At 56.7% G+C, this 13,559-nt stretch overlaps 1 protein-coding gene across 1 annotated transcript in view; it reads right to left on the bottom strand.

Moving 5' to 3' along the window:
* LOC123275617 (cadherin-23-like) overlaps window positions 1-13,559 on the bottom strand; it is a 323,533-nt gene that overhangs the window by 269,302 nt on the left and 40,672 nt on the right. Inside the window, exon 3 of the mRNA XM_070489764.1 lies at window positions 9,469-9,546. Within this exon, the coding sequence (XP_070345865.1) occupies window positions 9,469-9,546 (78 nt within the window). The remainder of the gene's footprint in view (window positions 1-9,468; window positions 9,547-13,559) is intronic.

Raw genomic sequence — 13,559 nt, 5'->3', positions numbered from 1 at the left:
TCAGCTCCTGTAAATCACACCTGCGGCTGGTTCCCAGGGAGCCCGTGTTCCGGCTGGCTGCAAGCTCAGCACATCCTCACCTGACGACATAGCTAAGCCAGACTCATCTGCCAGCTCCCAGTCCCCCTAAGTGGGTGCCCGCTGCCTGACCACAGCACAGCTGGCCGAGGCCCCCACCTCCTTAACTGCTGGCCACTGGTGAAGGCTGTGGGCCCAGGAGCAAGTCACCTGGTTAATCTCATATTCATCCCTTTTCCTCAGCCATTTTTCAGCAGTAGTTCCAACCCTGCACAGTACGTCCAGCAAGGACTAGCATCTTCTGAGTAGCGCAGGAAAGCGAGGCCCAGACAGGGAAACTGACTTGCCCAAGCTCACACAGCTGCCTAGGAGCAGAGCCAGGCCTGGGATCCAGACTCCAGCCCCACTCCTGGGCCTGTGCTCCCAGACAAGCTGTTCTTGCCACTCTTCCTCCTCAGGAGCAGCCGGCCCTTCAGCCAGCACCTCTCCAATCTGCATCCCTGGTCACTGAGACCATCTCCTGGGTGACAGACTGAGGAAAGGCCCACACAATCCTGGGAGGCAGCACAGGGGGGTTGTAAGAGTCTGGACATTGGAGATTGAACTCTTGGGATTAAAATCCTGACTTAGCTGTGGGAGCTTGGGCAGCTTGCTTGACCTCTCTGAACCTGTAACATGGGGAACATGACAGAACAGACTCCCATCATTACTGCTAAGGATTTAATGAGATTGTGCAGGTAACTAGTAAAATGCAAGTACTCAATAATTACTATTATTATTTTTGTTTTTAACCACAACAGCCTATGTCTGTCATCCAAGACACTACACAAATTGCTTGCCCCACTGCTGGTCGGCCTTCTAAAACGCCTCTCCCGCGGCTTCAGCCTTCAAAACCCAGCCACCCGATGCCAGCTCCAATACGAAGCCTCTTCATCCCCGTGCCCAGAACGAACTGCCCCACTCTTGGCATCGGCAGCACTCCCAGCTCACGCCTCCCTCTTGCCTGGGGTGGGCTGGGCCTCCACCATTGCTCCTCTTCTCCACTCCAAACTGGGGTCCTGAAAAGCAATGACCCACATACAGAATCCCAAAGTTGTGGTTAGGTGATGAGGGTCTGGGGTCAGGCAGCACTGGGTTCAAGTCCAACTTCCATCCTACACAAGATGTGTGACCCTGTGCAAGTTGCTCACCCTTTCTGAGCCTCTGCCTCCTCATCCGTAAATTGGGGGTTATAAGGCCCGCTTTCTCGGGGTGCTATAAGGGGTCCATGAAGCACTGTGTATGAAGAGCTTACCTGGACAGGTGAGTGCCTGATGGAAGATAGCTGCCACTTCCCAGTTATCTTGAATGTGCGAGTCCCCACCCCACCCCCAGCACAGCCTGGCACAGGTGTGCAGTGCAGGCCATTAACGGCACGCCCGCACGACAGGTGGCACATCATCGTTATCATTAGTGTTATTATGGCTGCGTCCAAAACACCTGCCCCACCTCCCCACCTGTGGTGAGGGGCAGTCCACAGCTGGGGCTGCCACAGGCTCCACCTCTGCCCAAGCAGGAGCCTCTTGGGAGTGGCTGTGGCCCAAAGGACCCCCAAGAGGGCACGAATCTGACCTATCACCTCCTTTGAGGGCCTATGCTGCCGTGGAGAGTGATAGAGGAGGCCAGGCCACGGAAGCTCCCAGGCCCTGTCAGGGGTCCTGCGAGTCATACCCCCTCCCAGAAGGAGCAGTAAAGTCCCTGCTCCGGGAGGACACTAAGAACCCAGGGCCCCAGGCCCCTTGGTCCCGGCATCTGATCATCTGCACAGATCCTGGGTCACCTCCCTCCTCTAAAACCATGCCCCCCACCCCCCAAGCCGAAGCCACAGCCCTAGGAAGCCTTGAGCTGTCCTTACTGCCCTCCCTAAGCTCCACCCCCAGACCGCGGGAGCTGTGAGCACCTCGAGCCCTTTCTCCAAGCTTTAAGTCCCAAGCTCGCAGCCCAGCAACCCAGGAGGACGCCCTGCTGCCCCAGGCCGGAGGCACTGTGCGCGGCATGCGCGGAGCTCCGAATTCCGGGGGCAGCTGGTGTGAAGTCAGGGTAGCCTTCACCTGGAATCCAACAGTAATCCACGGGGACCCTTGGGCAAGCAGCCCCTCTCGGGCCTCAGTTTCTCCATCTGTGAAGTGGGAGTGTTTGACTAAGATAATGGTCATCAAATTGTCCTACAGGAGGCCCCAGGTGTCACCACAAGTCCTCTGAAGATCTGTCCCGTGGGGGGTAAAAGTGAAGATGGGGAAGAGAGGCTGTTGCAGCCCCCACTGCCGACTCTGACCTCAGCTTCGACCACAGGTGACTATTCTCCTCAGCTCTGACTATTGTCTAACGCATTCTATTGCTGTTTTGTTTTTGTATTGTTATGAGCTACCAGGCTACGCTGCCTCTGGACAGGCGGTTGGCAGAAAAGCCCAGCCACGCTCGGAGCACACGCCCCGCTGATGTTCGGGACCCACTGCACACCTCACGCCCACTCCCTCCAGCCCTGCAATTCCTGCCACTTTACCACCAGCCCTTCCTTGCTGAGGAACTGCTCCGACCCCCTCGTCCCCAGGTCAGTCCTAAGGGACCCTCTGGTTAAGAAAAAAATCATTCTCACCCTGTGGTTCTCCATCCTTTCCTGAGAGATGATTTCTTCCCTTTCAGAGACAACGGGAGAGGGGCACAGGGCAGGAGGGACAGCCCCTTCCAGGACCACTCCCAGGAAAGGCCCGAACCCCTCTCAGACTGCCCTCTCACCCACCCTCTCCACGTCTGCTCCAGAGCCCCAGGCCCAGATGCTCACTAGCCCTGAGTGTCTGCCTGCCCACACAGCTGGCCATTCGTGTCAGGCCACCCACATCTCCCACTGCGCCCATGGGGGCCGCCCCGTGGGGAGCTGTCTGCGGGCTCGTGGGCACACAGCTCCTCCGTCTGCTGAGACCGCTGACGCAGGGTCAGCCCACCTGAAAACTGCTCTCCCTGGTCCAGACGAAGCAGCTGGGTATTGATGGAGTTTGCGGAGAATTAATCAGCACCGACTGGCAGCGGTGCCACCGCTGCCCGGGCCCCATCCATCCTAATGAATCCTGAGCGCCGCTTTAATGCTCCTGACAGGACTAATTTAGTCGTGCAGGTGATTAGCGTGGGCATTATCACCTGCCTTGTGGCTCAAGATGCTTTGGGGGTCCTGGGGGTCCACTTGGGGAAGTGGGCTCCACGTGCACCAACTGCAGCCACACATAGAGGGACCGGGAGCCAAAGAGAGGGGGATCGGCAAGATATTCAACATCCGCTTGTCCTTGCTTCGTCCCTTCGTTCTCTACTCACTCAACCAGCACGGGCTGAGGCCCGTTTGCACCGGGCACTGTGCTTGGCACAGAGGACACGTGGGCTCAGCTCACTCCGCCGTAAAACGGAGATGACGACACCTCTGTCTGAGATCCTGTGAGGTCTACAGGAGGCCACGCATTTAAAATGCTTCACAGAGGTCCTGGCAGGAGGCTGGCTGTCCACAAATGCTAACGAGTATGATCACTCTGCAGTCTTAAATTACACATAAAGACTAAAATTATAATTAATTGTAACGCCAATATTAATAAAAGTAATAAGTAAAAATGAATGGCAACGGGGAGTTACACACAAACAACCAGGACAGAACTCGCCGAGCGCATCCGTGAGGTGAGCACAGAGCAGAGAGAGGTAGGGGCGGGGAGGCTGCGGCCCGCGGGGCAGGCCACCTCGGAGCTACGCCTTGGACGACAAGCAGGCATCTACCAGGCAGGTATGGGGCGAGGGCCGGCCGGGGCGCAGGTGCGGTGGTGACACAGCAGGGGGTGTCGGGGCTGAGCAGGTGACCATGGCAGGACAGCAGGGTGTGTGTGGGGTGGGGTGACAGGCCATGGTCAGGCATCCTCACGCCTTCCTCTAGGCACTTGGAGGCTCTGGTTGGAGGTGTGGGAATTGGGACAGAAGGAGTGGCCTGGGTGCCCAGCCCCCAGGGACACCAGCCCCTGAGACCTGAGGTACGAGAATCAGGTGGCCGCTGAGGGACATGGGCTCCATGCCCCTCTCAGAGCCCCTCAGTCAGCGTGATGCCTCCAAGCCAGACTTCGTGCTGCTGCTCTGTGTCCCTCCCTGGGAGCCAGCCAGGGCTCAGCGCCCCCAGGGCCCGCAGCAAATATGCCACACACAAGCGCAGCAGGCAGCTGGGGTGATAAAACTTCGACCCCTGGCAGGACGCAGGGTGCCATTCACAAGCACAGGCACGTCCGGCGTCTGTGCCATCTGGGGGGACATGCTCTCCTGGGCCCACTCTCTGGGCAGCCATCCCTGTCGTTACCCACACCTCGATCCTGACACCCTTCGTGGGGAGCGTCTGACCCGAGACTCCAGGAGGGATGGCGAGCAGGCATGGAGCCAGCCCCAGCCTCTGCCTTGGAAGATCCCCCCACGTGCTCACAAACTCCAGACCTCACTCCTTCCCCAAGGCACCCCGAGCCCCAGGCACACGGCTGAGCCCAGGGGATGCAGAGATGGCCCAGGCCACCTGAAAGTATTCACAGGGCAAAAGAGAGACAGATGAGCAACCGAGAACAAGAACACCGCGACTGGGATTAACAGAGAGGGAAAAAGGTGAAGGAAAGAGCACTTGGATCCTGCCTAGAGAAACCCAGGAAGGCTACATGGAGGTGGCGGCATCTGAACTGACTTGACTGACCAACAGAGGCTTATCATGTTCTAGGCAGCAGGAGCAGCAACAGCAAAGGCTGAGAGGTCAGAAATCACCTTTCACACTCAAGGAACTGCAAGGAGATGGTGTGGCCGGAGTGGCGTGAGTCAGGGAGGGGAGGACGTGAGGCGTGAGAGGTGGCAGGGCCTGGACTGCAAATAGCCTTTATGCCGTCTAAGAACGCTGGCTTTCGTTCCAAGAGGGACGGAGGGGCCTGAGCAGATCTCGTGACAGGCTCTGTCTCAGGTTGAAAGGGCCCCTTGACCACTCAGCTGCTGGGGTGAGAAAAGGCTGCTGCAGGATAAGGGGACCAGGGAGGCCACCAAGACCATTCGGAGGCTGCTGGGGGAGTCCAGTCTTGGCCCTTGGTGGAAGGAGTGGAGGAGCGAGAAGTAAAGAGATTCTGGAAATATTCTGAAGAGAGAGCCAACAGGATTTCCTGATGAATTGGATGTGAGGTGAGGGGGAGAGGGAAGAGGCAGGCGGGCCCCAAGTTTCTGACGGGAAGGATGGAGTTGCACCCTTCTGAGATGCTGAGAGGGGACGGCTGCCCTGGAAGCAGGCGTCTGGGGGAAGGTCAGGGGTTCAGCTTTGGAGACGCTCAGGCTGAGAGCCCCGTAGACGCCCAGGTAGAAAGGCGGGTGCAGAGGTGGACGTATGAGCCGGAGGCTCCTCTGCGAGGAGGCCCAAGCAGAAGGCGGAAATCTCAGAGCTGTCAGCCCATAGAGGGGACCTAAAGCCGTGAGACTAGAGGAGAGGTCCAGGGAGTGAGAACTTAGGAAGAGACACAGGAGCTGGGCCCGGGGCCCTCCCACGCTGAGAGGTCCAGGAGACACAGGAGACAGAGAAGGAAGCTCTGCCCGAGAGGCGATGTCCTGAAGGAGACGAAGACCGGCTGCTGAAAGATCACAAGGTCTGAGAATTAAGGACTGGCTTTGGCCACATGAGGGTCATTGGTGATCTTGAGATGAGCAAGAACAGGAGAGCGTCTGGAGTGGATTCAGCAGGGCAGCTGGAGACAGCACCCTCGAAGAGGCTGTCCCTCATCCTGAAGGTGCCATGTGGCCGTTCACTGCTGGCAGCCAGGGCCAACCAGCCTGACCAGGCACTGCCCTTGATCTGCCCTTGTTCTGCCCGCCCAGGCCAGGCTCTGCTGCCAGAGACTGATGTTCACGTCTGGAGCGAGACACACAGAGACCAGGGGACCCTGAATGTTAACAGACTGGGGGAAGGCAGGGCTACTTAATGACTTCATTTTGCTTCTGTCTTCAGCTGGGAGACGGTCTTCAAAAAGAACATCACGCAGAGGGAATTGGAAGCTGGGATGGGCGAGGAGATAGTACCAGAATGTGTAGCCTCCAAGGGATTTCAGATGGCCGAGCTGTGCCCTCCCGTTCAGCTCCCAGTGAATGAGAGGCCCCATCTCAGCCCCGGAGAGCACACACAGAAACCACCTGCTGAGAGAGCCTGCAGCCAAGCTCCAGCTCCGAGTCTCAAAGGAATTCAAAAACAAATTAATTAAAACACTTAGGACACTGTCTCAAGTACTCAGTAAACACTGTTATTGCAATAATACATATCATACGTATATACTGTATATCATATCCTATGTTATAGCATTATTATTGTTCTGCAAGCCTCTAGTGGTCAGAATTAAGCTCAAGGGGTAGGAGTTCCAGGCACAGGTTTTCATACTAATATCAGGAAGGGTTTTTTGTTCGTGGAACTGTCCACAGCACAGAAATGAGCTGCCTTGTAAAATCACGAGCTCTCCATCACCGGGCGTCCAAGCAGAGGCCAGACAATCAGCCCGGAGCGGGACATTTGGTCTGCCCACAGCTCTGACCGCCTCCTCTGGTGAGCTGACACTCACAACGGCGTGGGATCTGCCTCCAGCCATTGGCACTGACCACCCCACTGAGCCCAGCTCACCTATGTGCTTATATGTCCCCCTGCAACCCCGTGGCTGGCAGGACAGCCGAGCAGCCATCCCTGGGCCACACACAGGCTCTCCCTTCAGTGAGGTCACATGTTCCAGGAGTAGAGCCTTTGGAGGTAATGGTATTGTACGTAAACATCCCAATGATCCAGAGAGGGGACTATCCCATCCCCATTCCGCAGATTAGAACACTGAGATTCAGAGAGCAAAGGGCTAGTGAGAGCCCAGCCTCAAAGTCAAGTCTCTAGGCCACCCCATTCCACATGGCAGGCAAAGGGCCAGCCCCTGAACAAGCCATTTCAACCCTCATCCTCACCCTGGCCACTGCTGCCAGAGGTTTGCACCCTGCCATGTCCACATGAATCCACATCGAACCTCTGAATGGCCGAGGGCCACGTAGGTGACAGCAGTCAGCGGAGGTCTCCAGGCCTGTGTTATCTGAGGGCCTGGAGACATCTACCCAAACCAAAGCTCACTGAGCCCATCTTTGCAATGCCCTCTCACTGGTGAGACATGGAGGTAGAGGCCCAGAGAGGGGCGGCACTGTGCCCAATGCCACACAGCAAGGAATAGAAACTGGGCTAATGACTTTCAGGCCAGAGCTGTGCTGCCCCATCCTGGCGCAAAAGGAAGAAAGGAGGCCAGGAGGGTATAGGCCAGCTCAGAAAGATGAGCAGAGCTGTCTTCCAGCTCACTGAGCCCTCTATCCTCCCTACGGCCCCCTAGAGCCAGGGATTAATCCCCACTGCAAGGGACAGACACCCCCACTCTGACTTGGCTGAGTCCTGGAGTTGCTCCTGGAAGCCGATCGATGCTGCTGTTTGCAGAAGACGATCAAGAGCCAGAGCCAGAGGCGGAGCAGGGCCTCCTGGAGGGCTCACGAGGCATCCAGCCCAGGGCCTGTCACTCTCAGCACTGGCCAAGCAATACCCCCCCACCGCCCTTCCCTGCATCACACCCTCTGAGGACCCCACACTCAGGGCCGAGCAGGGCAATGCAGTGTCACAGATGGGGTGGCAGAGCCGGCACTGCTCACCTGGGGCCTTCACCTCTCCCCGCCAGCAGCTCTGGTCAGTTAGTGGCTGGCCACACCTCTGCCTTGATGGCCCACGTGTTCCAAATATATTCCCTCCACCACAAAGGCATCTCGGGAGGATGAGGTTAAAACAGACACTTATAAAAATCGGCCACAGGAACGAGTGTGTGGAGGACCAGGAAGGGGCTCTCTCAGGGCTCTGCTCAAGTGCCACCACTGCCCCAATACCTCCTGCTTCCTCCCCTCGGCCCTGCCCCCAGAGGGACGGCCCCTCCTCCTTCAATCCCCCTTGGGACTTAACCAGACATCTGGCTCAGCCCTATTACTCAGGACGCTGATTTCTTTATCCCTGTCTGCAAGAACACTCCAGAGAGGCAGCCACCTCCTTCCTGGACGGCCCTTCAAACACCCAGATCCCCAAACCCCAAATTCCGCCTCACAACGCTGACCCGTGGGGCTGCTAGCACCAAAGGAGGGGCCACTTTCCACAGGGGCCCCCACAATTCCTAGAAATAAAACGCTCTGGGCCATGGGGGCAATCCCCACAACAGTCAGAAACATGCCCGCTGTGCCCAGCACCCACCTGCAGAACAGCTTCCCCCAGGGGCAGTGGAAGGAAAGACCTCTTCAGGGGCTGCTCACCCACGCCACAAGCAGCAGGGACAGCCCGGGGCCGCTGAAGGCTCCCTGCTGCAAGCAGAGGCTTTCTTAGACGAATTTTGCATCTACTCTACCACGCACCTACCTTTGGTTTTATATAAAAGGGTGTTTGAAATTACCTATTAGTTAAATATCTTAACACCCCTCCGCTCTCCAAGCCATCCGCTTCATTTCTAAGTACAAGCAGTGCTCCAGAGAGACGTACCACACCGGCCCCTGATGCACACTGCCTCTGGTGCACAGCCCCGCCCTCGCAGCCACAGAGCAGGCAGACCTGAGTTTAAGCCCCTGATTAGAGGCCTTTCCCCAAAATGACCCTGATGAGAATGAGAGGACAGAGGAGGGAGTGTTGGAGGGGGTGAGTGGGACCCTTCCAGGCACTGTTGTTTGCAGCCACTCTCACAGGCACGAAGGCCTTCCCACCAGCACAGCCGCACGACAGGTCGTTCAATTCAACCCCCATTTCCTGAGAAGCTTTGGGGTCCCTAGAGCCGAGCTAAGACCATGGGGCCACGTGCACAGATCTCCAGCTACAGGTATAGGAGCCCAGCCCTCAGAAGGGGGCTCATGAAGACAGACCTGGGTGACAGGGTGACCAGCTGGGGGCGAGGGGCGGGCACCAGGAACCTCATGATCACCTCCTAAATAGTTTTTTCTAATGACAAAAACAGGTATAATCAATGCAGTAAACTCAGTAATCGCAGAAAAGTACAAAAGGCTACAAAACAAACTCTCCAACAGCCTCCATCTTCAAATATCCCAAGGAAGACGAACGAGACGTTTTGTAGGACAAACCTAGGGCGGAAGTGAAAGTCAAGCAACTGCAGCTCAGTGTGGCTCTGACACTTAGAACTCCCCTCTGTTTGAATGGGCCACCATAGGAAGTACAGAGTGCCCCATCCCTGGAGGCAACCAAGCAGAGGCCACGTGAACAGCCATCAGGGGTGCCATGGAAGGGGCTCAATAATGAGTGGAAGCTGATCTCAGTCTCTAAGACCCCCTTCACTTGTGGGAAAGGAGCTCACCCCATGCCACCCAGCATGCCCACTAGCCCCTGGGCCAACTCACCCACGGGCGTGTCCTCGCTGATCAGCAGGTATGTGTCAAAGAAGTGGTTGGTGAAGAAGGGCAGTCGGTTCACCTGGCCTGGAAGTCAGAGAACAAGAGCATCAGTCAAGTTCATGCATTCTGCAAGAAGACACAGAGTAGGGGCTGCAGTGGGCACTGAATCTGTGTCCAGTGCCATGGCCACTTTCCTAGGACCCCAGCAGGTCATTGTCCTGCCTCGAGGCAAAGGGGTAATAATGCCAGTAGGCAGCAGACAGCTGTCAGGCCGTATGGTCAGCAAGGCCACCAGCTATACGTGGCTGTTGAGTCCTGGTCCACACTGAGACAAGCTGAAGTGTAAAATACACACAGGACTTTGACGACTGTATGAAAAGTGGCTGTGAAATCTCTCTTTAATCTCTTATATTGATTACATGTTGAAATAATAACATGTTTGGATATATTGGGCTAAGAAAAGACATTATTTAAAATGAATTTCACCTGTTTCTTTCCTAATGCGGCTCCTAGAAACTCTTAAATCTCACGTGTGGCTCACACTGCATTTCTAGCAGGCAGCCTGGCTCCACGTGGAATGTGACCTCAGCAATGACAGGAGCTGCCTGCTTTGCTGACCGCTGCAACCCTGGTGCCAGATCAGGGCCTGGCTTAGGAAGCCCGTAGTAGGTATTTGCTGTGTGAAGGAATGGCCAGCTGAGCCTGTAGCATAAATAACAATAATAATAATAACAGCCGCCATCTATGGAACCCTTCTCCCAACCAGGCACTCAGACCACCTCCATCAACCCTCACGGGACGGCGGGTGCCCTCATATCCCCATTTTACTGTTGAGGAAAAGGAGGCTGGGGGGATGAGTGGTCACTTGCCCAGGGTCACACAGTTGGTAAGTGGCACTGCCATACTGGAAGCTGGACGGTGAAGCCTGTACTGCTCTGTGATGCCTTGGGTAGGGCAGGTCTGCAAGCGGCCAAGGTGATACCCACAAGGGCTGACGAATTTCAGGTCTACAAAGAGCCCCCAATACCACGAGTTCCCCCACATGAAGCCTCCCTGAGCCTGGCTGTGCCTGCCCCCTGAGCCCCCTGCAGTGGCCTTCAGTAGTGTGGTATAAGTATATTTGGTCTTTGTCCCATTCTGGCACAGAGCTCCAAAAAACCTTGGAATGTCCCGAGTGATCAGTGTCTTTTGCTATTCATAAGGAGCCCCTTTTGACCACATCTGATTCTATGCCAATGAGGTGACTTAGGGTGGGCCTCTAGACAGCCTCAGGATGGGGCTGGTCACCAGAAAGACCAGGTGACCACATCCACGTGCTGAGAGGGTGGTGCACCTGGAGAGGGCATGGACGCTCTGAACCCCTCTCCCCAGCCCTCACCCTGTGCTCCTCTTCCATCTGGCTGGTCCTGAGTTGTAGCTTCTATATTAAACCAACAAATGTAAGTGAAGGGTTTCCCTGGGTTCTGTGAGTCATTCTAGCTGGTCGAACCCGAGGAAGGGGCCGTGGGAACCTCCATTTATAGCCAGTTGGTCAGAAGTACAGGTGCCCTGCGACTCACCACGGGCCTCTGAAGCAGGGCAGACTTGTAAGGACTGAACCCTTGAATCTGTGGAATCTGACACTAACTTCAGGTAGCTAGTGTCAGAATTGAATTGACCTGTTGGACATCCAGTGGATGTCCAGGAATTTGGAGAACAGGTTGCTGGTGTTGGAAAACACCCCAGAAGTAGGCAGGTGAGGGCACTTCTCCCTCGGCCCCTGCCAACAACCAGGGGGTGGCTGGGCCGACTCATGTGGAGCCCGTTGTCATGCAGCACACACATAAGTGGCTCCTGCTGGGTCCTCCAGGAGCATGAATGTGGGCAGGGTGCCACCCTCCCTTCCCTCATTTCTGCTGACCTGGGGCTCCCTCTGAGCTGTGCCGGCCTCCAGAACACAGAGCTCAGCTCCCAGAGGGTGACAAAGCTGGAGTTAAGGAGGGGCACTTCCCCTCCCGCCTGAACGCCTCCTAGCGGGGAGGGGGCAGAACTAGCGGCATATCCACCCCTGCCCCACTCTGCTCGGGCAGCCAGGCCGGCGCCATTTCTCATTCTGACCTCATTCTCACTTCCTGACCAAGACCGCTGCCCTCTGCCTTCATTTGCCAAATTCCTACTCATCCTTCAAGTTTTATCTTAGTTGTCCCTTGTTCTAGGAAGCCCTCCCTGACCTTCGTGACTATGCATATGCGCCCGCACACACCGCTCCACCCTCTCACGTCAGGAACCAGAGCCCCGCACACACAACAGCCTCAGAAGGGGCCTGGCAGTCCAGGGCCTCACTTTGTTTGGAACCTTCCTGCGCTTCTTTGTAGCCAGATGACCTTTCCATGCCTCAGTTTACTCATGTGTAAAACAGAGATAATAACAGGACTTGCTTCATGGCTTTCCTGAGGATTAAATGAGATTACATACATAAAGCGCTTAGCGCTATGCCTGGCACCCTGCAAACGCTGGATAAATGGTAGCTATTATCAATATTGGTATTAATAACAGTGTCGCCTGCTCAGCCAGAGGGGAGTGCTTTTGACCCCCGCTGGGGGCTTTGGGCTTCAGGATGGAAAGCAGGCTGAGCCCAGATACCAGGCTCAGGGGTGCCCAAAGAATGCAGCATGGGTCCCGCTGCTGGGGGAGCGAAATAGCGAAGAAAAAAAATCGCCTGCAGCAGCGTCATTCACTTTTAAATTTTATTTTGCAGGACCTGCCACTCATCAGCCACAGAGCGCTCTGCACGGGCAGATGGGCAGAGCCTCAGGGACACATCGCCTGCTACATACCAAGCAGGACCCGTGTTCTGGGAAAAGGCCCACCACCCTCAGAGGCCCTGTGGCCTTGGGCTGCCAGTGAGGGCACCTGGGGACTGGGATGGGGGTGAGGAAAGGGACACATGGATAGGTTACTTGTTCCCTTAAAAGACACTTGGAAGGCACGAAGGCTGTGTCCCCTGGAGGCAAAAACCACTGCCTCAGGAGCTTGGAGGCCTCCAGCCAAGCAGGAACAGAGTGGATGTACAAGGGAGGGGACAATGGGAGACTTCTGTGAAGGAAGGGGAGTCCCAGCTTCCCATGCCCACGACCCACCCCTTGTCCATGCCCCCCCACACACACACGTGTGCACAGACACACGCGGGCACTCACTCCCTGAGTCTGCACCCCTGTCCGCTCTGCCCTGGACACCTTCTCCCTGTCCCCGGCCCACTCACACTGATCGTGAAGCAAGCTTTTAACCACCACAGGCCTGAGGGCAGAATGCAGCATTGGAGCTGCTCCTGCCAGCGGCAGGAGCAGGGAAGGAAAGGACTCTGGATGGGGACAGGAGCCTTGGCCGAGCTGGAGGAGTGCAGCGTCTGCACTGGGCAAGAGCAGGACACAGGTGCGGCTATGTGGGGAGCGCAGGCCAGGAAGCACAAACCTTATGTGGAATCCTGGGATGGGGGACGCCTCTAAGGGCTTGAACGTTGACGAGTGGCAGAGTCTGGCCTGGAACCAGCTGAGCCTGAATCCAGCCCAGCCCACCTCCCCAGGGCTCCGGGAGACGTCCGGGTGCTGAAGGCACAGTGGCTCTCACTGAGAGCCCCATCAGGTAGAGCCCCAAATCCCCCCGCCCCCCACCTATGACAAGGAAGGGGCACTGGACAGGGAGTACAGAGCTGCGTCCAGGAGTCAAGGTCTCGCATCCTCTGCCTCTCCCTGCTGCATGACCTTGGGCAAATCTCTCTCCCTCTCTGGCCCCTTTTTCCCAGCCTCGGGATGGGGACAAAAAGCCCTCACTGCCCTCCTGCCCGGCCTCCCTGCCAGAAGGGTCCTATGCACAGTGTCACTGTTTTGTGGGCTGCAGTGTGGCCCACGGGAGCCCCAGACTGACAGCTGACGTCAGGCAGGGAAGCTGCCTGCCCACAGTCAGGGCCCTCACGCCAGGTGCCTGGGGACTGCCTGCAGGACCCAGCAGGACGCTCAGGGGCAGGCCTGCGCAGGACCGCACCTCCTGCCCTCCCAAAAAGCCCACAGACAGAACACGAGAAATGCCAGGGAGCACACTGAGGCCACAGAGGAGAAGGA

This window comes from Equus asinus, chromosome 2, assembly GCF_041296235.1.
Source record: "Equus asinus isolate D_3611 breed Donkey chromosome 2, EquAss-T2T_v2, whole genome shotgun sequence".
NCBI classification, from domain to species: Eukaryota; Metazoa; Chordata; class Mammalia; order Perissodactyla; family Equidae; genus Equus; species Equus asinus.
This window is presented reverse-complemented; position numbering and strand designations above follow the sequence as displayed.